Source organism: Pipra filicauda, unplaced genomic scaffold (assembly GCF_003945595.2).
Source record: "Pipra filicauda isolate LSUMZ 115617 unplaced genomic scaffold, ASM394559v2 scaffold40_size4127951_pilon, whole genome shotgun sequence".
NCBI classification, from domain to species: Eukaryota; Metazoa; Chordata; class Aves; order Passeriformes; family Pipridae; genus Pipra; species Pipra filicauda.
In genome coordinates, this window is record NW_024104543.1 from 723,742 (window position 1) to 748,020 (window position 24,279).

At 42.9% G+C, this 24,279-nt stretch overlaps 2 protein-coding genes across 2 annotated transcripts in view; one reads left to right on the plus strand and one right to left on the minus strand.

Moving 5' to 3' along the window:
* Positions 1 to 2,464: 2,464 nt before the first annotated feature.
* Positions 2,465 to 3,594, minus strand: LOC120324051 (translation initiation factor IF-2-like). The gene is made up of 2 exons (XM_039385435.1): positions 3,484 to 3,594; positions 2,465 to 3,292 (listed from the first exon to the last, which is right to left on the minus strand). The coding sequence occupies exons 1-2, from the start codon at positions 3,592 to 3,594 to the stop codon at positions 2,465 to 2,467; spliced, it is 939 nt and encodes a 312-aa protein (XP_039241369.1).
* The window catches only part of PRICKLE1 (prickle planar cell polarity protein 1), a 67,016-nt gene continuing 45,644 nt past the window's right edge, over positions 2,908 to 24,279 (plus strand). Inside the window, exon 1 of the mRNA XM_027710894.2 lies at positions 2,908 to 3,054. The gene's annotated coding sequence lies outside the window, so the exon portion shown is untranslated. The remainder of the gene's footprint in view (positions 3,055 to 24,279) is intronic.

Sequence of the window (24,279 nt, forward strand, 5' to 3'; positions counted from 1 at the left end):
CAGCTACAGTTGTAACTCTGTAGGTGTGATTTCAATATGAAAACATGTGACACTTAAAAGATAATAAGAAAAATTTAAAATATTCACTGGAAGAGGTAGGATTGGAAAAGAAGGTCTGGTGGATTGCTCTAGGCATTTCCTTCCAGGGTATCCGTATGAATCTGTGTGGGTGCTTTCCTCCTACTTCAAAATCACACGACAACTTTTCATATTTCACATTTTTAAATTTTAACCTCCTGCAACATGGGCCAAAAATTGCATTCCTCACATGAAATTAATGATAACTGTCAGCATTATTTCTGGAGAAAAATCCTAAATATAGAACATATTTTAGAAAACATTTTTCATAAAAGGGGCAATAGTCTCATGGAATTTGGGGCTTTTAGTATGTTACAGTAACAAAGCTGTGACTCAAGCCCCTTTTAAACTTGCTTATCAGTATGCAACAAAATCACAGGACAGCTAAGTAGTTCCTATAGAAAGTGCAAAAAAATTGATGGAGAAGATTATATTCCTTTCCTCAGCAATTGCATTTGCAGGTTGTATTTTTTTTATCTTATTTCCTGAGGCTTGCAGTAGCTGTGTTTTCTCTTGGACATCAAACAAAGTCCTGTATATACAAAGAGAAAACTGTCTGTGCTCTTTCCTCAGGACTACAGTTGGTAACTTGGACAGGCTTTATTTCTGTCCATGTTGTGAAAAACAGGGCAGGTTATAACACTATTAAAGCAGCTCTGCTGAATTTGCATTGCAGACATGGCTGTAGAATGGGTAAATTACATTACTGTAGCAAACTTCCCAGGCTACCCATATGGTTAAGTAGAAACTCAGAGTTTATAGCTTAATTAGAGGCATTTGTAAGTGAGGATCAGATAAACAGATATACAACTTAAAAGAGCGCATTGGCCATAAATTCTTTCATTCCAGATTCAGATCTGCTAATATATGACTTCAAACACCTTTGACAAGGTTATTGAACAGCCAAGCATCTTATTTCCTATGCCTTTGGAACCTGAAGTGGGAAGAAGTAAATGGCAGAAATCATGTAATCCGGCCAGCAGAGCCTAAACATATTTAGATCTTTGTGATAAGTGTTACAGAAATGCTTGAGTAGGTGGCAGGGAAAAACACAGGACAAGGAACAAACAACTCTAAGGGGAGAGATGGCCCTTTTGCCATCTTTGCCACCTTTTCTTTGCATTCCCTTTATAATTAATTTTTACAATATTACGATTTAATTTATTTTTATTATATATTTTACAATACATTTCTTTTTTTTCACACTCTTCCTTCATCCTCTGTGTTTTTTCTTAAATTACAGTTGAAATCCAAACTAATTCTGATGGAAAGGGTGATAGAAGCTGACTCTCTGAGGTTTCACCTGCCTGTACAAGTGTCTATCCTTTCTCTCTGAAAACTTCCACGTAGATGAAATCTGGAAGTGTTTATTTTCAGACTTGGTTAGGATTTAAAAGGAATTGCTCAGCAATGTGATGGTGATACTACATCCAGGCTGCAAGGAAATGGCAGAGCAGAGCACCCAGGGCTTGAATTGCAGTTGAAACTTTTAAGGTGATAAGAGGTTTAACACTCTTGCTGTAGCAAAGTTGTAGCCTTGGGTTGTAGTCTGAAGTTGTTTTCTGTGAGTTACATTTTTATTTTTTCATACGCAGAAAGATGATTTTGACCAGATTGGAATACAGATACCAAACTTACTCAGCTAACACAGGAAAACCAAATACGTTTCAAAACAAGATGGGAAAATTGTCATTTCCATTTCCTCATGTAATTTCTTTCCTAGAAAACGAAGACACTGCCACATAACAGCCCAGATTTCAGCTTTATATAAAACAACTTTTGAGGTTTCAAACATATTTGTTTCACCAAGTGGGGAGAGTTTGTGACTGCTTAGAAGTCACTCTGGCAAAATTATCTCATCTTCCAATTTGCATCTACAGAAAAAATATAACGTTGAGTTAAACGCCTTCATTGTTACTCATTCTTTGATGTTTCCACAGGGGTTTTAAACACTGCGAGACCACTAGAGAACCAGGAGCTCAATCCACGTTGCTTAAAGTGAGTTAGGTGCAAGACGCTGAAACAAGGGCTGCAGACTCCGGCCGCTGAAACAGATACCGAAAGTACCGGTAACAACATAGCAAAGGGATTTAAACGTGTGCCTCGCTGCTTCAGCGTCCCTTTAATGCCTGCCACCTTCGTTTTGCGACCCTCTCGATGTTAACGCCAGGGCTGCTTTGCTTTAGGAAGTGTCCACCCCTGCCAGCCCCCTCCGGGAGCTTCCCTAAGCCTGGCGGCTGCCGGACCCAAACACCCTTCTATCCAGCAGTGCCCCGGCTGCCATCGGTGGGTATGCGCAGCCCACCGACAGCACCGTGGGCCGCGAATCCCACCGGAACGGGCTTCATCGCCCACCTCCGCACAGATCAACGGGAAAAATTTTCCATTAACTTTCCCTCTCCTGCTCCCTCGGTGGAAACTGGCGCCTCCAGAGTTCTGTCTGACCGGGGGAAACGGAGCAAGGAGGTTGCCTGTCCTCCGCCTGCTCCCCAGCCATCCCAAACTGGGGGGAAAAGGGGTTCCCCCAAGTTTTCCCGGGTCCCCCCCAGCCCCACACGGCAGCGCCTCCTCCGCGCGCCGCTGGGCCCTGGGGCGGGGTCTGCTCGGGCCCCGCCCCTCGCTCCGCCCCGAGCCCTGCCCCCCGAGCCCCGCGAGCCGGCGCCCGGCCTGGCCCGGCGGCGATTGGTGGGCGCGGCGGGCGACAGCCAATGGATGCGGCGGAGCGCGGCCGTCGCGGGCCGGGCGCGGGGCGGCCGAGCCCCATTAGGGCGGGGAGCGCGGGCGGGCTGGGCAGTCGCGGCGGAGGCGGCAGCGGGCGGTCCCTTCGCGGCGCGGCCGGAGATGCGCGTCCCCCGCCGGCGCTGACTCCGTGCGGCAGAGCCGCGTACCCGCTTCCCTCGCCGTCTATGTGACGGACCCCACCGCCGCTCTCCGCTAGAGAGTACGTCGACGTGGTCCGGCCGCGCTGCGGGGAGGGTAAGTGGCGGCTCCCCGGGGTGAGGCGTGACGGGCAGCCTGCGGCGGGACGCCCGGCGGGTTTGCCGGGGCTCCGTCCGCGGGCAGCACTGTGCCCCTGGTGGCGGGGCACTTCCCGCGGTGCGGTGGGGGTCCTGCGCCCTACGCGGGGCTTGGATCTACAGGGCGTGACCGCGAGGAGCCGCCCGACCTCGGAGCCGGCGCTGTCCTGCGCGGAGTTGTCGGACGGGGCTGCGGACTTGGCAGAGCAGGGGAGGAGGGGGGGCGCGGGGAGTTCCGCCGAGCCCCGCGGCGACTCCCGAGGGAAGGTGTCGCGGCGCCGCCGCGGTGCCGGCTCGGTGCGCCCGGCGGAGGGGCGCGCCGGGGCCGCCGGGCTGAGCGAGGGTTCAGATGCGGGAGCTCAGCTGTTGCCTGTCAGTGGGTGACAACTGGCTCCTGCAAGGCAGCCTCCGCCTCCTCCCTTATCCTGAGCGAAGTGTCCGCCTCTGGGTCCTGCCCCGAGCGGGGACCCTGGCCGGGGGGGAAATCTCGGTCCGCCATCCCGGGAGCATCTTCCGCACTGTTCGCTGTTACTGAGGGTACCTCGTCCCCCGCACCTCCCCGCGGCTGCAGCACGGACGTCGTCGAAGTATGTGGGTTTTTTTCCCTTCCTCCGTGAAGAGAGCTCTGAAAGGGCGATGGACCCTCCCCGAGCCCCTTCTCCCAGAATATTTATGCCCACCGCGGGATTTCAAACTCCAGCAGCCACCATTTATCAACCGACCCGGCTGGGTTGAGCCCGGGAGCCTTCGCTACGGTCCGAGCCCGGGGCTGTTGGCTCTGGCCTTGGGCAGGAATCTCTGACTGTCCCCCAGCGGGGTGGCCAAGAAAGGCAAAAGAGAGCACCCGCCAGTGTTTCCGAATGCCATCAGCTGGAGAGCGAGGAAACGCAGCGGGGGGTATTTTACAAGCGCGCTGAGAAACGTTTATACAGCGGACTTAAAGGTTAACAATGCCATTCCCTACATGCTAAAACCTAAAAGGTGGCAGAAATGTATGACTAGCGTTATTGCAGCGAAGTTCCCTGTGATCGTTGTTTAGCTGGTAACTGAGGTCTTTAAACTGCATGTTTTGCGCGACACTCAGAGTGAGTACTGAGGTTTTCGAGCAGGAAGGGGTTTTCCCCCTTTAGCTCTAGTTATTGTTATTATTTCTAGGAGGAATTACGTGATTTGTACTACTCCTTTACAACACAGGTATATCACAGTGGCCAGGTTTTCATCCCAAGATGTGATTAGGTCAGAGTGGGCTTGGACAGAGAGCGAAAAGGAAGGGAGAAGGAGAGAGCAATTACTCTGATGCTGTGACAGATTCTCTCATTTCTCCCTGCAGAGCCCCGGATGAGCCGGGCTGGTGCAGTTCTGCCAACAGCACGGTAAACTGTGTCCTGTAAATCAAGGTCCACGGAGCTGCTCTCTGTATAACAAAAGGTTTTGTAATGAGTAAGCCCAGATCAGTAATACAACAATTTTAACATAACTGGGCAAGGGGTGTGCATGTGTGTGGATCTTACAGGGTTAATAGCTAAACTATTAAGATTGGAGTCAGATGTGGGTAAAAGCAACAGGAGAGTCTGGTTTTTCCTAATATCCTGTAGTATGATAACTCTGAAGAAGGTAATTGTTTAAAAAAAATCTGTTTCAATTTAAGATTTATTAAGCAAGAAGAACCTTATGTAAACATCAGAATCCCTTTCTTGTTTCATAAGACAAGAAATGGCTAGAAATGTCATTTGAACTTAAAGACTACAAACTATGTGTGGATTTTCATGTGTATGTGCAAGAATGTTATTAATCTAATTTTCAACTCAATTGTTCTACTTCTTAGGGGGACTGGGGTGTTTAACTCAGGCTTTTGGCAAAATGGCTTCTGCACTTTTAGATTTTGTTCCCTAGTAAATGAGTTTTTCCTAGCATTTAATAAGACTTTTAGAATAGAGAAGTAAGAGATAGCAAGTGCCTTCCAAAGAGGGAGAAATGGAGGGGGTAGAAGGGGGATGCAGAGTTTTACTTACACATGTTGTAAGTTGGGAATGTATATTTGTATATAAGGAGAAGATCTGAGGAATGACTTGGCACGCTAATGACCTGGCTTTTCAGAACTTCAAGAGTTTGGTCTGTCTCCCCCTATGGTTATAATAAGAGATTAAATGCATTTGGAATATTTAATTAATTAGGATATGAAAATACGATGACTTTTACTTTGTCATTGTTTTCCTGTGAAACTTTTCTATGCTAATGAATGTCTACATTTTGCAGAGTAATTTAAATGGCATGGCTTTGCATTATGTTTTTGCAGATTGCTTTGACTCTTTCTAATGCTACAAGCCTTTGTATCATAGCCTAAAAGTCCTTTTGCTTTGTCATATTAATCTATTGATAAATATGTTGTCAGTGACTGTGATACACAGCTTCTAACAGAGCAGACTGAGAGTTGCTCTTAAATTTAAGGCCTCTATTTGCTTCGGTGCTATATCTTGTGCATTCCAGTGTTAATTGGATGTGCAGTGATGAAGTCCATTTAAAACAAACAAACAGGCTGGGTTGTGTTTCTGTTTTCTACCACTACCTTACCCTAAAGTAAAGAGATCCCTGCTGTGGTTTAAGACCATGCTCTTTCTAATAATTGCGAAGCATCATTCGTGCTTTTGGGAAAAGTGTCGTATGATACAATATTGCATTAAGAATGCTTGATTGAGATGGATGCATAGTCACCAAGTGGTTTATATCAATATTCACTTTATCAGCTTGTATTAGGACTTAAGCTTGAGTTTGGCCAGCTCTGGTTTTGACTTATGCTGTTTAAACAGAGGTAAACTTGAGGTTAGCTCTAGCCATTAGTATATGCTTGGTGTAAGCCATGCATGCTTAGGTCCTGCTCCTGGAAATGTTTACAGAAATGAGTAACTTTTACTTGAGTGCTTAAATTGTTTGGATTAGGAGTTGTATAATGGGAAGAACCAGCTTGGAAGGATACAGCACAGCAATCACTCATCTTTTTCCCCTCCCACCTTATGGCTGAAGAAACATGTTTTGCAAGTAATAGCATACTGAAGTCATGGCACTTCTGGCAGAAATTCCCAGATAGACTATCAGATCAGTTTGCCAAAATTACATGCTTTTTTCAGAAACAGCTCTTTGGCTGCTGGTTCATTGACAAAAGACAGTTCCAGCTACTGAAGAAAATTTCATAGGTGGTCTGCTATAACTCTTCCTCTTTGTATTTTACTTGTTTGTAATATGTACGTTATACTTTTTTTAGCAAAACTAAATGAGCGAACGACTTTTCAGCACAAACTAACAATACTTCTCAAGCATGTTTTTGTGCAAGGAGGTTTTTCTAAATTTACAGAATGAGTGAAGTGCTCATATACAAGAGGTATGAGCCAATACAAATATTTTCAGTGTTTTTAAAATATCTGTAAGTGACAGCTTTTTGCAAGTGTACCTTTTCTTGGAACTCTGCCTGGAAGGCTGACTCCTTAAAAGTTCTTCAATATAGCCATAAGCTTGATGAGTTGCTTTTCAAGATTATTTTGAACCTATCAAGCTCAGTGTTTTGCTAGCTAGTAAACCTGGGGTAGACAGTCTCTCAGGCAGGCCTTTCATTTCCAGTGGATTACGCATCAACAAAAGCTGGAACTGTGTTATTTCAGTTGTTCTGCACCAAAGTCATGTACTCCTGTCTAAGGTCTGTGTTTGAAACAAGAATTTATAGCACCTGATAGCTCTTGCTGTTCTGCCTTCTGTACTTCTCTCCTTCCTTTTCCTCCCCTCTCTCCCCTCCTTAAGATGTAAGAGTATTATGGAGTGTGCTTGTAAGTTTGTATCTATAACAGTTTTATTCAGTTGTCCCCCTTTTGTCTAAGCACAGATCCCACAGCTTGCAATTACTGTCTTTGACTTTAGTAACAATTCTTTTTTTTTTTTTTAAATGGTTCCAGTTACATACAATATCAGCTTTGTAGAGCAGTTGCGTGCCAAAAAAGCATTTTCAACTGCCATCCAAATATTGAAATATAATTGCTTGCTTTTATATAAAGTAAAATTTGGTTCCTGTGATGTTTTTTTAACCCCCTTTTTGAGCTTGTTGCTTTCTAGTAATCCCAGTTTTAATACTACATGATTCCAGAACTAGGCTTCTCTGTCGGCAGCATGCCAAATTCTGTCTAATGTCTGTCTTAATGTGGTGTATATGAAAACTGACTTCTCTGTGGATTTGATCACTGATTTGTTTAATTGCAACCAGCGTGATTAAAAATCTGCATGTCAATATCGTGATGCTTATAGTAAAATTAGTTTGTTTTTTTTTTTTAAGCAGAGTGATATTAGTCCCTTAAATTTTCTCTGAGAGAGCCTTCATTGTCCAAACATCTTCATTTCTGAATATTTGAGTGTTTTAAAAAGAAAATAGCAACATGGATGCAGTTATGAATATAACAACATAGGCCTTGGATTGTGCTGTGTGGTAGGACTCTTGCATCCTCTTGTTCTGTAGGAAACCTGCATCTTCTCTCACCAGCCTTAAAAGGACTGACATGAGAGACTTGCATCTGGAACCTTAAACACTTCTAGACAGACACTGCTGCACCATTTCTCAAAACACACATCCCTTCTGTATTCCTATGCTCCCTGCTGAAGCCCCCTGACACAGGCACAGTAATTGTTTAGCTTTCCCCATTTTGCCCTCCCCTAATCTCTTCATTAACAGGGTGCTCCTGTGACAGAGTAGTGCTAGCTCAGCAAGAGGCTCAGCCCAGACACTCTTGCTCAACCTGCCCAGCACATGGGCTGGTTGGACACTGCCCTCACCCATGGCCCTTTTCTGTGGCAACACAGACACACAATAACCATGGCACAAATTGAAAGCCACCTTGCACTTTCAGGTGTGGATCAAGTTGTCTAAGAGCAGTAAAACCTGACTTGTTTTCAAGTATGTTAAAAATTACTGCATGATTAGTGAAGATGTTTTTTAAGGATCTCTTTTTGTAATCAAGTGTTAATCACCCAGAAGTTCAAAAGTGTTTACGTAAAGACATTGCATGTGTTTGTGTGCATACTTTAGAACTAATACGCTTTTACTTTATTTCAGACTCTTTGTATGAATTGGTATTTTCATATAAAAATAAAAGCTTCACATGCTGAGATGACTATTCAGAGTATGAATATTTATGTACTTTGAAATGAATTTTATGAAGGTGCTGAAGAAATGTCTGAACCTAGCATATTTGCATCTCTGTATACAGACTGCTAAATGAGTTATGCTGGCTCTAGAACCTCAGTAGTGAATTGTAAATGTCTTCTGTAAAAGTATACATATGGCTTTCTGAGAGCTTTGAACTGTTTTCTCATGCTTTGCTCATCAGAAAGATCATATGGATAACTCATGAAAGGGCTTTTTTTTCTTCCAGTCTTGTTTGCAAAGTATGGTGGATCTGTGTGATGAATATTGAGTTCTTATTCATCCTGGGACTGAAATGGGTTCATTCTGTGCCTATGGAATATGAGAAAAATATATACAAAGGATATGTTTATATTTAATAAAATTAATAGCATAAAGCGAGTGCAAAGAAACTTATAAGCCTAAACAGCTTGGCAGGCCAATAGCCAGCAAATGTCTTAGAGTACTGCCAAACACGTAGAGAGCAGACCAGGCTCTCATCTGTTCTGAGGTACCAAAAAACTATGTAACTTCCAGCCTCTTAAGGATGTTGTTTACCCAGGGTGCAGCTTTGTTCTGTCCTATCAGCAGCTCAGTATAGGTTTGGATTGCAGCAGGTATCTGCTAGAAGGTACCCCTGTCATTCAGGAGAAATGTGACTGCCTAAAAAAGCAAGTAGTTGTGCTGCAGCAACTCTTCACAGCCAGATCCCAGAGTGCGTGTCCCCTTTTACAGGGCATTGGCATCCCCTTAGGAGGCTCTGGGGAAGGAAGCTGTGTTACCAGGGTAAAGCTGGAGACAACATCCATGTGGTAAGAGGATGTACTGCTGTTGTGCTCAACTATGAGCTGCCAAAAAGCTGTGGAAGTGCTCTCAGCAACGGATGCTGCCTAGTAGGTTGGTGAGCTCAGTGGCTTCTTTAGCTGTTTGGGAATCCAGTAAATGTCAAGCTTTACCCCAACCTTTCATACAGCCCCTCTGCTTGGACAGTCTTTGGAGGGGATTTTGGGTGGTGTGAAGCTGTAGTTCAGTGGTCCAGGCAATTAGCCCATTTTGTTCTCAATATATAGTTTTCCAGTTATATAAAACTGTTGATTTCATGCAAGAACAACTTGTATGGTTTTAGAGTAGCTGTTAATATACTGAAACTGAGCAATGCAGGTATTTGATTGAACTGAAGTGACCACAGTGACAAGGGGGCATCTGTTTCATTGCTGCAGATTTATTGCTTTTCTCATTTCTTTGCAAGATGTCCCCTGACACTTGGAGCTCTATTGTCTAGTTCTCAATCTACCACCTTTTAGGCTGTAATTTTGGAAGGTTAATTTTTTAATGTCTCTCTGTCTGTCTTGTACTGTGACTATTCATAAACATTTTTAAACTTATTAGTGGATGTCTTATTAGCCTGGAGCTGATGCTGTAAGGAGGTACTGATATGATGAGGGCTTTTTCACAGTGGTGTACTTGGCGGCCTTATTTTAGGAATTGAAGTGATACCAGCCTCCTTTTTTTTTTTTTTTTAATTTGATGCCTAAGTCAGTGTTCAACATCTAAACGCTAACTACAAAATGCTCAGAGTTGGATATTCCAGGGCATATGCTTGTTCTTGCATCTCTTTCCATATTCCCATGGCCTCTAGAAGGAGATATGCTTTGAAAGAACAGGTCTCATGAAAATCAGGAGGTACATCTTGAATTATGCAACATTTTTTCTGCAGGTGGAAGTCATCCTCCTTTGTGCAATTCTATGCATTTACCTTCATCCTGCTTTGTTGTGTATTAAATCAGCTGATATCTAATGCAATTGGGAGAAGATAATCTAGACTTGTTTTTAAAAGGAAACTGATGGCACGTTGTCCTGCTGGAGTGCAGGGGGAGACTTAAAAACCAGTATGTGGGCTGTGACACTGGTCATGCATATGAGTGAGAGCAGGGGGAAAAACACTTCCAAACAGGCAGTTACAGTAATATTCTGCCAGAGTTGGACTCTGAATAAGTATGAATTACTTCAATCTTGCATTACTGCTGTAAATAAAACCTGTAAATAAAATGAATTAAGACTCTATTCCCTCTGTAAAGTACTCGAGCTATTTACCTTATACTGTTGCATAGTTTTGCAGGCACAGTTTAAGTGGGGATGTAGAGATACTTTGGAAATATTTGGGGGTTTTCTTTTTAATTTAAGTGAGCTTCCCAGATCAGTCTGAACAGTACAATGACTGTGTTCATGCACACTGGGGTGTGGTGAAAAAGGAGCTTCCTAACCACATGCTGCTACCAAAAAGGAAAAAAAAAACAACCATAGACATAAAGCTGTAGCTTCTGTTCTGCTGTAGCTCCAACTTATGAAGTGATTTTGTCACTTATGTCACGCCTAGTACTTTGACTGGAGTTCCAGTTTCAAGTGTTGCTTTTTCTAACCACTGTAATATTAGTTGTTCAGATGATCCTGAAGGGTTTTGGAAGATCATCTGCTTGGACTTGAGTATGAATGATGGTTAGGTACTATATCTAGTGATGAAAATAGTTCAGATCTCTGCTCTCACTTCCCAGTTGCTGGGAGTGGAAAGTCTTTGTGTCCTTCAGAAAGAAAATGGCCTGCTCCTCATTTTATAGAATAACTGTAGGAAAATATAAATCAATGAAGTCTGTCTGAAAAAAAAAATAAAAAAAGCAATATTTATTTCTAAACTTTTATTTTAGAAGCCAGTGCCTGAGCTTCTGACTTCCTAACACCAGTTCCAAGTCCTTAAAAAAAAAAAAAAAAGAAAGGCAAACCCTGGGTAAGCTACAAGTTCTCTTCACCCCCATCCCCAGCTAGAGCCTCTTTGCTTGCCTTTGCTTGTGTACTCTATCGGTTTCACAGTTCATATACTTGTGTTTTTTTTTAAATCTCCCCCTGCACTCTGGTGGGAAACATGTCTGCTGTTTCCTTTCAAACACACAAGGCTTGATTCTCCTCTCACAATGGCATAAATTGTGAAGAACTCCACTTGAAATCAATGGAAGTAAAGACATGTAAAATGGGGTGAGAGAAGAGCCTAGCCTCTGGTTTCTATTTTTAAGTCAGTCTGGTTAACCTAAAATTGTTCAATGTGCCACTGTGACTTTAGTTTGTAGAAATCAATTGCTATGCTTGTTTCTTTTCATACATAATGTATCATTTTCATATATAATAGATCACAGCTAGTACCCCTAATCATGATGCACATGTCTTTGACTTAATATCTTGGTACTACTACGTCAGTTTTGGTAGTTAATAAGTAATATGTATGGTAAAGTACTTAACTTACTAGAGTCAGATCCTATGAAAAGTCTGAGTTATAGTTGTATTCCTGTGCAGCTCCCGAAGGAAAGAAAGCTGGATTGGCTCTATCGCTACAACCTAAACTTTCTTTGTGGTTTTCTAGTGCTTTAGTAGTTCTAATCTGTGAATCTTGTTCCTCGTTATCCAGGTTCAAGATATTAATTCTACATAAACAAAACTTTCTTGGTTATTGTTGTTTTTCTGTGCTTGTAAAGTGTTCAGCTCTGTTCTTAAGCTCTGTTAACTTGCTACAACTTCAAATTTTCTCTGAAAAGTGAAGTACTTTGTAATAAACCCAGAATATCTGCACACAGTTTTTGCCACTGCCCAAGTTTTGGAGGTTGTACACATTTGTTTATCTTTTGGCAATGGCTTATGGTCCTTAATTACCATCAGTAGTCAAATAACAGAATGAGATTATACAGCAGTGCTGTAAAAGCTGTTCATGCTAGCTATGATCTGTACATGTGTGGATATCTTTGAGAACAGTCACCTCATTCATTAACCAGTGCCACAGACTTCCAACTTTACCACTATTTAGTTCTTGAAATTAATGCAACGTTCTCTACCTAACTGAAACATTGCTTTGACTGCCTCTTTCTGTAGTTTAAAAACCTCCCATGAAATAGTTGCCTCCTGTAATGTATTCTAACTTGCAGTAAATCTATTGGTGCATTTGAATTTTTGTTTTCTGCTAGAGTAGCAAATCACAGGTGTCCACAAGGGAGTCTCTTTAAACTTGAATACTGTGGTAGGCTTAATATATCATTTAAATTTTATCTCTAATTTTATTATGATGAGAGTGAAAATCCTGTGGTGTTTAGCTGTTGGGTCCTTGAGCTTTCCCCTTCCATTTTAATCCACTAGCTCCTCAAAAATCAAGAGGTTGCTTAGCTACTACGTGGTGGCCTTTTGTATCAGGGACAGAAGATGCCACAGAAGCTTGCTGTGCTGCACTGGGTTGTAGTAATGCAGATCTCAATGTTCAGTGTGGCTTCCCAGCCACAGAGGTGATGCACAACTGGCTTCTGACTTCTTGACTACAGTTGTGAATTCCAAGAGCAAATCCTTCCTCATCCCTGCTAGGTTTTGCATTACTTACCATGGGGAAAATGGTTTATCATAGTCAATTCACTGTAGCTTTAACCATGGCTTTTTTGAAGTATAGTTGTCTGACAGGTAGCATGGGGGAGACTAACTAACTAAGATGTGGTGTTCACTGCTGCTGTGAACTGCTGTGGTTGTGTGCAGCAGTGCTTGCCTACAACTGATGTGAGGAGTGGTGGGGGCAGAGAAGGGTGTGTGATAGGGATACGTACGCTTGTTGGTCAAATAAGCTTTTCCCACCTGGAAGCTGGACACTTCTCAGCTTTGTTCAGGTAGAGCAGTCCTTGTTGTGGAGTTGTGGGGAACTGACTGCCTTCCAAGTGCAGAGATGTGAAGATAGTCTTTCTGGTGGCAGGCTTTACTCATTTTTCATCTCATGGCTTTGAGACTCATTCTGTCATATAATTTTTTGAGCACTTTTATGCTCTTCTGAGAGTTATTATTGTGGAGGCTGCAATATGTGTCTGGAACAGAAACTACTTTTGGTAGTATTTTTAAAGCATAAGGTCTGGTGTGCAAGTCATTTTTGGGTACAAGAGAAACAAAAGGTTCTGTGGATAGAGTATCAGAATCTGTGAGAAAATTAGTCTCTAATGCAAATTGGTACATACAGCAAGCCTGAAGAAAGACTGAAGTCTTTGCCAAGCAATATGAAGCACCTTATAATTTTCATAGATGAAGGAGCCTCCTATGAAAAAGATATGGGAATAGAAGAGCATGCTTCTGGCTCTTTATTAGTTGTAGTGGTTAAGAACAAATCAAAGCTAATAGCGTGTAATAAGGTTGGTGACTTAAAGGCTCTGAACAAACTTAAGTAACTTTCTGCCTGTTTGTGAAATTTCATGATGTAAGACTTGATCTCAGAAAATGGAGATGGGTTTGGAGATCCAGAGCTTGAGCTTGTTTATAGTTAATTTTGAGGAGTTGTCACCACAAAATACAGATCTGATGGTGCCATGCTTCTGCAAAACACAAATCTGTTTTGGAAGTAGCAATAAGGCCAATGTAAATTTCAGAAAGCAGTCCTTCTAGTAAATAATTCCAGAGCCATTTGCTTTCCGTCTTGATTTGTATGTAGGCATCCTGAAAGCTCTGACTACTGAACAGTTCACTGTGTACCTATTTCAACTGTCTTTAAAAGCTACCTTTTTTCGCATAGATGCTTTCTGACAAGAGACCTCAGACAGATGCTTGGCACTCGTGTCTTTTGTGGCAGAAAGCAAAAACATATGGGAGCAGAAGTATGAATAGATTACTCCTGAATAATCCTTCTATTCAGTTACAGGTCTGTGTCACAGCATACACTGTAAGAAAGTGTTTAAAACTCTTTTAAAAGATGCATGTGTTAAGGACAAAAGTGTGTGTGGTGGGAAAGTAAAGCAATGTTTTACATAACACCAGCAGGCTCTAAGGTTTTATCTGACTGTCCTGTTTAAGGAAGGTAAAAATGATTAAAAATTGGTATGCTATGGAAGGGTGCATAGAAAATATATATTTCTTGGCATCCTTCCAGAATTACTATTTAGAGACAATTTTGTAATGTTGGTGTCTAACAGCATTCTGATAGCCTCAGTTTTCTTTTCCATGGAACAGCTCCAGCCCTCAATTAAAAATTAGCTTGCTCTGTGATACCATATGGAATAAAATAAATATCAGGACACACTGCAAAACATTTATGCCTAAATTTCTGACCAAAGTATGCACATAGTTTGCTACAGCTATGAATTTGGCCCTTTAAGAAAAACATTTTGGAAGACACCTGATCATGTGTGCACATGCTGTGCCTGTGCCACAATAGATGCACGCCAAGCACACTTCTGTAAGGAAGCCTGGGATCCTCTCCTCTAAAGCTGAAGCGTTTCTGTAGCTGTTAGGCCAACACTGTAAGGTGCACTACCAGCATGGAGGGCAGAGCATGCTGGCCTGAGAAGGTGTAGATGCTTATCAAGTCTGTGCTGTGACAGCTATCTACAGAAGAAATGCTTGAGAATAGTCACCTTGAAGCTGCATAGATAAAAAATATGCAGAATCAATGATAGTCCTTGACACTTCCACTAAAATACTGAAATATGTGACTTGAGCTCCAGCTACACTTCTGGGTTTGCAGAGTAAACCAGACTACTGATAGGGCCTGGCTCAGCTTTTTTGTAGCTGGTGACTTCAGGGAAGGGCTGAAGGGTAGGGTCTTGCAACAAGGAGGGTTAACAGCCAAATCTGATCAGGTAAACACCAAGCACAGACTCAAAGATGACAAATGTAGTAGCTAAGTGGTGGGGTATGGAAAGCTCGCAGCCTGTGGTGTTAGGGCTCTGGCTGCTACTGTCCAGTGCAGGCCTCGCAATCCTGGTGGAAAATGGCAATATACTAATCTCTTCACTGAGGAAAGGTGCAATGGAGCTGCAACCGTGGAGTCAGTGTGACTCGTGATGGTGGCTTAATGTATAGCTAAAAAAAAGGTTGATGAATTGTCATAGAATGATTTGGGTTGGAAGGGACCTTAAAGATAATCTAGTTCCAACCACCCTGGTGTAAGCATGGACACCTTCCTCTGGACCAGGTTGCTCAAAGCCCCATCCAACCGGGCCTTGAGCACTTCCATGGATGAGGAATCCACAGCTTCTCTGGGCAGCCTGTTCTGGTGCCTCACCACCTTCACAATAAAGGATTTCTTCCTAATATCTAATCTAAATGTACCTTGTTTCAGTTCATAGCCAATACCCTTTGTCCTATCACTACATGCCCTTGAGGTAAGTCCCCCTCTAGCTTTTTGTAGGTGCTGGAAGGCTGCTCTAAAAGTCTCCTTGGAGCTTTCTCTTCTCCAGGCTGAACAACCCCAGCTCTCTCAGCCTGCCTTCATAAAAGAGGTGCTCCAGCCCTCTCATCTTCTTCCTAGCTCTCCTCTGGACTTGCTCCATCCAGCATGTTCATGTGCTTGTTGTGTTACGGGCCCCAGAGCTGGATGCAGTATTCTGGGTGGGTCTAATGAGAGCAGAAGGGCAGAATCACCTCTCTTGCCCTGCTGGCCACACTGCTTTCCCTGCAGCCTGGGACACATTTGGCTTTCTGGGTTGCAAGTGCACCGTGATGGGTTATGTTGAGCTTCTTGTCCACCAACACCCCCAAGTCCTTCTCCTCAGGACCGCTCTCAATCCATTCTCCTCCGAGTCTGTACCTGTGCTTGGGATTACCCTGACCCCGGTGCAGAACCTGGCACTTGGCCTTGTTGAACTTCATGAGGTTCGCACAGACCCACCTCTCAAGCCTGTCCAGATGCCTCTGGATCGCATCCCTTCCCTCCAGCGTGTCAGCCACACCACACAGCTTGGCGTCGGCGACCTTGCTGGGGCTGCACTCTCGATGGCACTGTCCGTGTCGCCGACAAAGATCTTAAACAGCGCCGGCCCCAATACTGACCCCAGCCGAACGCCACTCGATAGAGAGCTCGTTCCGCCCGTCGCCTCAGCCTGGGAGGGCGGGGGGCGGGCGGGCGGTCCCGGCGGGGTCGCTCCGGTGGCGGGGCCCTGTCGCCGCCTCCCCGCTCACGGCACCGGCGGCCGCTGCTCCGCCACCGCCAGGTGGCGCCCGTGCGCTGAGCGCGCGCCGGCTCCTGCTCCTGCCGAGGCCGGGGATCGGGATCAGCCATGGGAGAGGTGATGTTAAACGGAGGAAAGGACAACGCTCGTGCTTTTCGCAGTGCGCTTGTGGCACTCAGAACGCTTCTGCCTGGCTGTGTTTTCAAGGCTAAAGTTATTTCAGGGACGGGTTTGCAGTGGCACTAAGAGCAAAAGCAAAGTGGGCTTTTTTTCATTCCCCTCAATTTGCCATCATCCTGCTTTAAATGAGTGAAATTAGATGGATTTGAGGGACAGATGAAAACCTGCAATGCAAACAAAAACAAACAAAAAAAACCAACAGAGGACTGGCTATTTTTTCTGTTCCTCTGCATGCTTGGTCTCTGTTAATTTACCACTGTTCCAAATTATATTGAAACCCAAAGGAAAAGGGAACAAGCTTAAAGGTCCCAGCCCATCTATTCAAAGATCTGTGTAGGTGTTCATCTTTTGGAGTGACATCTTGCTTCACTTTTTCTGTCAGGAGAGGATGGACATGCCTTTGCAGGTAGAGCTGGAGAAGTGAAGTAGAACATAGCCCAGGTAGAGCTGGAGAAGTGAAGTAGAACGTAGCCCTTGGCCTCTGGTTGCCCCAGCTGGCCAGACGGTATGGCAGGAGCCTGGCAGGCTGTGGCATTCCATGTTGGAGACTAAGCTCTTCCCCACCCCAGAAGACCCTCTGGACAGGCAAGTGTGTGTGTTGCCTGTTGTGGTGGCAGCTCCGTGAGGGTGCAAGTGGTCTGAGTATGTAGGCGGAGGCAGGAGCCTTCTCACAGCCACTCCACAAACACGGAAGACAACACAAGAAGTCTATGCACTTTGATGTGGTTCTCTAAGGCCCTGGTAAGCTGCCCAAACTAGTTTAACCAGGCCCAGAGGCAGCAGAGTGAGGAAGAAATGGGCTCTGCTGAATAGCCAAAGCAGCGCTTCCTTATCACCCTCATTCCTAGGGAGCTTTTGCCCAGAACTGAGCTTGTCCCGAAGATACAGGAGCGAGATAGTCCTGCCTGAGACTGAAGGAGAAACATGTTTTGTTAATAATTGCGAGGAGGCCATCTAGGATCAGTAACTGTTGGTTCTCCTTTTCAAGGAAGGATAGGCGGGTGCTAAATTCAGGCCCGCAGAGTAATTCTGCTTGGGATGCAAGCTGTGACTGCCACTGCTTCCCTCTAATGGCCTTGGAAGGAGAAGGGGCACCTCAGGAGGTTACTGAGATTTCAGGCAGATTGTGCCTTCAAACAGCAGTGTCCATATCTTTTGATGGATACAGGGTGACTGTCAAATAGGGAGAAATGTGACTCACCTGGCAAACAGGGTGACAGCCTGAGCAGCCTGCAGCCAGATTTGTAGATCAAAGCCTTCAAGCGCTGCACCCTGAGCTGCATGGTGAGCTCCTCACATGCATTAAACTAGTCTAACAAAATGAACGGAATACTCAGTATTCAGAAAATTTTCTGCATAAAAGAAATGGGGAGGAACTACTGGCCCTGCAGAACTTGGGCATCTGGCCAACTTGACCAAAATATTGTTTAAAAATAAGATGGTGATTTCTCAGAATTTTAGGCATGTGGTTTGAGAGTTTTTAGTTAAATCCTTGTAAGCATTATCCTGTTAACATGAAAAATGTTAGCAGTTTTATAGACTTTCTGATAGGGCTGTGAGACAGAGGTGCTAATAATGAATCACCTGAGTGGCAAGTGTTGTAACCATTCTCAAATAGACTGGAAGGCTTTCTTTTTTTCTTTATTATTTTACAAATACTGATTAGTCCTACACCAAATAAGACTTGTCTCCTTTTGTACCCTTCTTCCTATAGGAGAAAGAAAACATTCTTTCAGGAGGGCTTTTTTGTTTTGGCTTGTTTGTTTGTTTGTTTGTTTGGGGTTTTTTTGGGGGGAGAGGTGATGTTCCTTGATTTCAATCTTGGGAAAGGAAACCCTCAGTGGTAAATAATTGGGTAAGGATCTAGTAGGATGGGCTTAAATGAAAGTGCCTTGTTCAGCAACTCCTCTCCCTTCTTAATTGTACAATGGACTTTCTCAACAGTGCATCCTGGTATTCATCCAAGACCTTCAGCTCTGATACCTGTAAACAATTATCATTCTCCCACATGGTACACAAGCACTTGGGTTTAATAGTGTATTTGTGTGTGGCAGCAGTTTAACCTCCTCAAGGAATTTTTCTGTCATCCTTCTGTCTTTCTCTTCTGTGTCCCTTCCTTGCAGCTGTTTGTTGCTGATTTATTCCATTTATATGCAGATTCTAAATACAGCTGTTTCTGTGTGATGCTACTGTCTTCTCTCCCCTATGAAGCTATAATTGGACAAAAATGTCAGTTTTTAATGGCATATATCTAGTAGTCCCTATCTAATGTTCACACCTGCTTTTTAGTTTGTTATAGCAATAAGTTGCTGATGGGAACATGATGTTCCGCTCTCATACTGCAAAAAAATGAAGTGGTTCCTGCACCTTCTGTGAGGTTTCTTTTATTGCTGTCCTCATCCTCTTCTGCGTTTGAACCGAGTACATTATTAGTTGCCTCTTGACTGGTCAAAAGCACAATACCGGGACATGGAAGCAAGAACTCATACATTTTAAGTACATCTCCTACTGTTATGTAGCTTGGCCATTGGGTGACAGGGAGTTAGACCTGTGGTGCAGAACCTCTTATATAAGGTGTTAAAATGAATTGAAAATCAACATCTAATGAAAGACTCTTAAAAGTACTTTTCTGGATCACAGGACTTACTGGTGTGGAATATGTACAAATGAGCACAGTTTGGGAACTCCTTCTTAGCCAACTGAAAAGTAAAAACGGTTTACTCCTATGTGCGTCCAGAGAGTGGAAGGTCTCCTAAACAGCAGCTTTCTTTGAGTGAAGCGTTGCTCAGCCGTGGTGCTAGTTTTATTGTGCAGTCATGAGGCATGAAAATTGCTATATAAAATTGCTCAGTGCTGCAGTACTACTTTTAAAAAGGAAATCAAGCCCCAAATTTTTCAATGTTGTTGCATTAGCTTCCATTTTTCATCAGATAATGCACAGCTTGAATGATAAGTTTACAAAAACCAACTTTTTCAAGTGTGATAAGGTAATAGAAACAGCGTAGTTGCATCTGCATTCCAATCCTTTGAATATCAGCCGCAGTTGAAGCACTTCAGGATTCAGTGTGTAATGCCTGTAATCATCTTGATCTTCAGCAACCTGTGCAAGAAATTGACTTCAAGGTTCAAAGTTATCCATATCTTACACAGAAAAATGTGAATAACAAATAGCTGGAAATTTACCCTTCAATGATTATTTATCTGTCAATAAAGACCTTTAGAACAAGGGAGAAATGAAACTGGCCCTTACTTTTTAAAAAATTTTTTTCTTGTAATGACTAAGGTTTCTTAACCAATATGCTTTGCATTTAAAAGTGGAAATACTTTTACATGGAACTTGGAATGTGTAAGTCTTACTGCAAGTACTAACTGAATGTTTTGTCTGACTGACCATTTCTTATTAATTACAAAGCTAGAAGTAGATTGGGTTGATAAGGCATAACCCTGAAGCTGCTTCCTGTACGTGATCTTTAGTGTTTTTAAAATTCTTTTCTTATCACATTCTTATTATATCTAGGATCATGACACAGGCCTTTAGGGGATGACAGGCTGTGGTCCTGTGGGATTTTTATTTCAGTCTTCTAGCATTAGTTTTAGGAAGCTTCTATTGAGTAGGTAACACTTTCAACTTGTCAATAGCATGCTGTCTGTACTCTGGCATGCAAAGACTCGTACAGGAATACAAAACATTGACATCACCCGCAACAGTTTGAAGTTGATATTCCATAGTTCAGTGTTTGTTCTGTGACTAGAGCAAGCTAAGATTTGGCAGGATTGTTAGCTCAAGGAAAGCCTAGTGAAGTAAATAAAACTGTCAGTGTTGCTTCAATCTTAAAAAGTATCTTTTAAATATAGACATCTCTTGCCCCTCACTGAAGCTTGAACTAAATATTGAAGACATTTCTTGAAATAATACAAAATGCATTGGAAAACAAGAACAGGGTGATTTTGTTTGTTCTAGAAGTTCAACTAAGTTCACTGAAGGGCTGACATTACATCCATGACTACTGCTGATTGCTGTCTTCACACGTCACCTTTCTGCATCATAAAACCATTTTTAAAATTAAAACCTAAAATATCTCCTGTCCCTTTCTGTAGAACCTGTAGCTCTGGTGCCACTAGCTGTCTTTTTTTATTTTTTTTGGGGGGTAGGACTGAATCCATTTGATGGACCTAGTTTGTGAGCTTGGAAACAATCTCTGGAGCACAGTTTGTGTAACCTTCTCTCAGAGCAGGATCAACTGAATTGAGACCACGCTGTATCGATGCAGTGTTTCGATTTGTGGAGCATGCAGCAGGTCTCTTAATAAATAAGCCAGTGTTTCTATGAATTGTGTCTTCATAAATTAGAAGGTTTTTAGTAAATCATGTGTTCCCACTGGAAGAATGGGGATAATAGAAAAATCCCAGTTTCTTTCCTTGTGTGTACAGTTACTCTTTGCGGGTGCAGTACGGCATCATGAATATGTTGACCTGTTTGTCTGACTTCCTTCGTTCATGGATGCCTGGTTGCTAAAGTAGCTGGCTGCATGGTTGACTAAGTGGCACTTGAGTAACGATATCTTCCAGTGCTGTTAGAAGGGGATTAAGATTTAAGTAGGCTCTAAGTTGCTTTTCTTTTGAAAGTAGCTTCTAAAATATTAATTTAGAGGCTGTATTCATGAAATACAGGCTTCATGTTGCAGTTTAGAGATGTACTGTAAGTGATGGACAATTGAGTTTTGTCACGCTAAAGCGACTTGGTCATTAGGTAGGACAGCAGACCCAATCATTCACAACCCATGAATGGTCAGGGCTTTGTTCTCAAAATGTTTGCAAGATCAGGAAATTCTTCAGAAACAACTGCTTGTGAGTACCAAGTAGAATACTTCCAGAGGAATACATAAATAAAAGGCAATAAAGATTGTCATCTTCTAAATCTACATGGTATGAAATAAGGTTGAGAAACTGGTCATTCTGGATGAGTAGCAATCTTGCAGCTCAGCTTGAACCTCTGAGTTTGGTTTGGTTTTCATATTCAACATATTTTTATTATGCTCCCTTGCAAGTAGCTGAAGTTGCATGTTTGTACCTTTCAGACAAAATTTTTATGAGTGTGGATTCCTTCCAGGTAATTTGGTTGTAAAGGGGAAGTTTGATTAAGTCATAGTTATGCTTTAAAGAACAAAGTTTTGGATGTCCAAAGATAGCTACAGCAATTTAGTAGAAATTGGATTTGAGTGGGGATTATCGTGGAGACTGTCATTTGATTCCTGTTGCTTTTCCAGGCATCTGAAGATGGTTAGGGAACTGCTTATGTGAGCATAACAGGCCTATCTATTGCCAGTGAGTGCTGGTGGCACTGGTAGGTAAGTTGGCCATGCAGAGAAAGCATGTCTTTCCAAGGAATTCCACTGTTCTGCACTGATGCTTTTTTTGATTGGGTTTGAGGTTTTTGTGTTGCCTTGTTTTGGTTTGGTTTTTTGTGTTACTGTCTAGCATGTCAGAGTCTATTACTGTTTCATCAGTTTAAAGTGTTCTATACAGGTAAGTAAAACTTTTTTACTCTTTCTGTAAGTTGTTAATTGCTTTTTAATTCTGTTTGTATAGAGTAAGTGTTCAGATACTTCAGCCATAGAAGTTCATATGTTATACTTTAAGCCTCCTTACTTATTACTAATACAAACAGCTAATTCCTACCCACGGTAAATCTATCTCATGTTCTTCCTCGCCTACCCCAATGTGCAAATGCAAAAGAACAGAGAGGTTCAGGGTACCACTCTGAATGTGAAAGTGGAATCACTCAACATGGATACAGCAATAATAGTTTGAGAATAGCAAAGGGAAAAGTGGTCACAGGGCCTGTGGCTTAGAGCCACTGGTTTAGAGCACTGTTTAGGTAAATGCTGCTGTGATCTGCCTCTCCCCTTGTAGTGGCATTCCTGCTTGTCTAAGCTCATGGTGAACTGGTTTAAAAAAATCAAATCAACAGGAAATTTCACTTCTTTTTTTCTTTTGGCAGAGTTAGCTTTTTGCTTGTTTAAATTCATCTGCAGTCCCACCATGCAATCAGCTGAGTGCCAGCGCTGGCACAGTGCCTGTTGTCTGCATGGAGGAAGAATAGAGAGTCCATACAGTATCCCAAACATAAATGGGTTTCAGTTGTGTCTTTAAAGTCCCCAGTTATGCAGTTCTTGTGCATCTTGCTTTGTCTTGTTCTTCAGTTACACCTACTTCTCTCCTTCAGGTCTATTTACATGGCTCACTTTTATGACTTCACTAATAGTGAAATGTTCCACAGAAATGGTGGCACCCACTAAAATAGTTGGGAATGCTATTGCCTGTGATTACTGCTCTTGGTGGTGCAAAGATTATTAGGGATTGGAACCCTTTGCCTGCCATTTCTTCATCAGCATGGCTGTCACCCCTGGCTTCTTTGCCAAAACTTGTCCCTCCCTAGCAGAGGTGATGGAGTGTAGGGTGGGTTAACGAGGTTTCAGTCTAAACCAGGGATAGAATCATAGGTCTAAGTCCAAACAGTAGTTAGAGTACATGCTCTGGGGAAAAAAAGTGTATCCCTAGATCTAGGATGGGGGAAGTAATTACAAAAGCTCAGGTTTCATATATGACAGACTTTTAAAAAATATTTTTCCTGTAGATAAAATATGAGAAGGTTTGTCCCTAGTGCCTTTTTTTGTTGTTGTGTGATAGGCTGTGAGATGGAATTAATTCCAAATAAAAACAAACAAACAAACATTTGTATGTAACTATGTGTTTGGTTTTTAGTTTACCACCCAATCTTCTGGGTCTTTTTCTAGGGTACTGTAACTTATTTTGGTTTGTGGTTTTTTGGTTGATGTTTTGATGTGGGGTTGTTTTGCTTTGTTTGATTTGGTTTGGTGTGGTTTAGTTTTGGTTTTAAATGCCAGGAAAAGACTCCAAAACCTGAGTTCACGTTTTTCCAACAAAGGGTTTTGTGTGTCTCACTTGTGCCATAATGATCTTGTTGCAGATAAGGACAGCAGTGGTAAGAGATTTAAGAATGCTTTACAGTAATTGTCAACCTCTCAAAATTTCTGGAACTTGCTAGATCTTGAATGCTAACTCTCTTCACTGTAATCGTGCTATATAATTTTGTACATATCTCCTGTGTTTTCTGTTCTTAGTTTGATTGTTTGATCTGCATTGTCAGGTCTGGTGTTTATAAACAGTTGCTTGTATACGTCAGGTATACAAAGGCAGAAAAACAAGAACAAAAAAAATCTGTTTAATGCATTCATACTGTTCACCACTGTGCTCTTAATGAGGACTTCAGAAGTCCCACATCTAAGGGCTTGTAGAGAAGTGCTGTGCCAAATTGTCTGTTGCTTCCTCATTAAGCTTTACTAAGTACTGGGTTTTGGCGTTGTCAGAGATTAGTTCCTTGAGGAAGGGAAATTCTACGCAATATTAAAGGTTATTTAAAAGATGGTGCTCTGACAGTCAGTCGACGGCAGCAGCAGCAGAGGTGGTAGCGGCACCCAAGGTAAGCCCGGGGTTTAGAGCTGTAGATTCAAGCAGCGCAGGGAGGTTCCCGAGCCCAAGGACACTTGAGCAGCAGCCCCGCCCGGACCCGGCAGGTCTTGGCAGCCAATTAGGCGAGCAAGGGGCGTCGCCAGGACCATCTGCGGGAGATTTAAAGGGCTCCAGGAAGCGTGAATGACACGGAGAGGGTAAAGGGGGGTGTGGTGCGGCAGTTCGTGCAGGAAGGACACGGCCACCTTCCTGTCTCTGGTTGTGTGTTAGGTGTGGGTATGGTGGGTTTTGTTTTGGGGTTTTTTGTTGGTTTTCTTTTTCCTCTCCAACTTGACTAGATCCAGCAATGGTTTACAAATGATCAAAAGCCATCGCTGCTGCTGCTGCCAGTGATGGAGTGTGGTGA

Excerpts from the sequence above, each read along its gene's own strand:
- LOC120324051 (XM_039385435.1), bottom strand. The coding sequence starts at position 3,594 with ATGGCGGACCGAGATTTCCCCCCCGGCCAGGGTCCCCGCTCGGGGCAG. Across the intron at positions 3,293-3,483 it reads AGGCTGCCTTGCAGGAGCCA|TCCGCAGCCCCGTCCGACAA; the intron begins GTTGTCACCCAC and ends TGCTCTGCCAAG.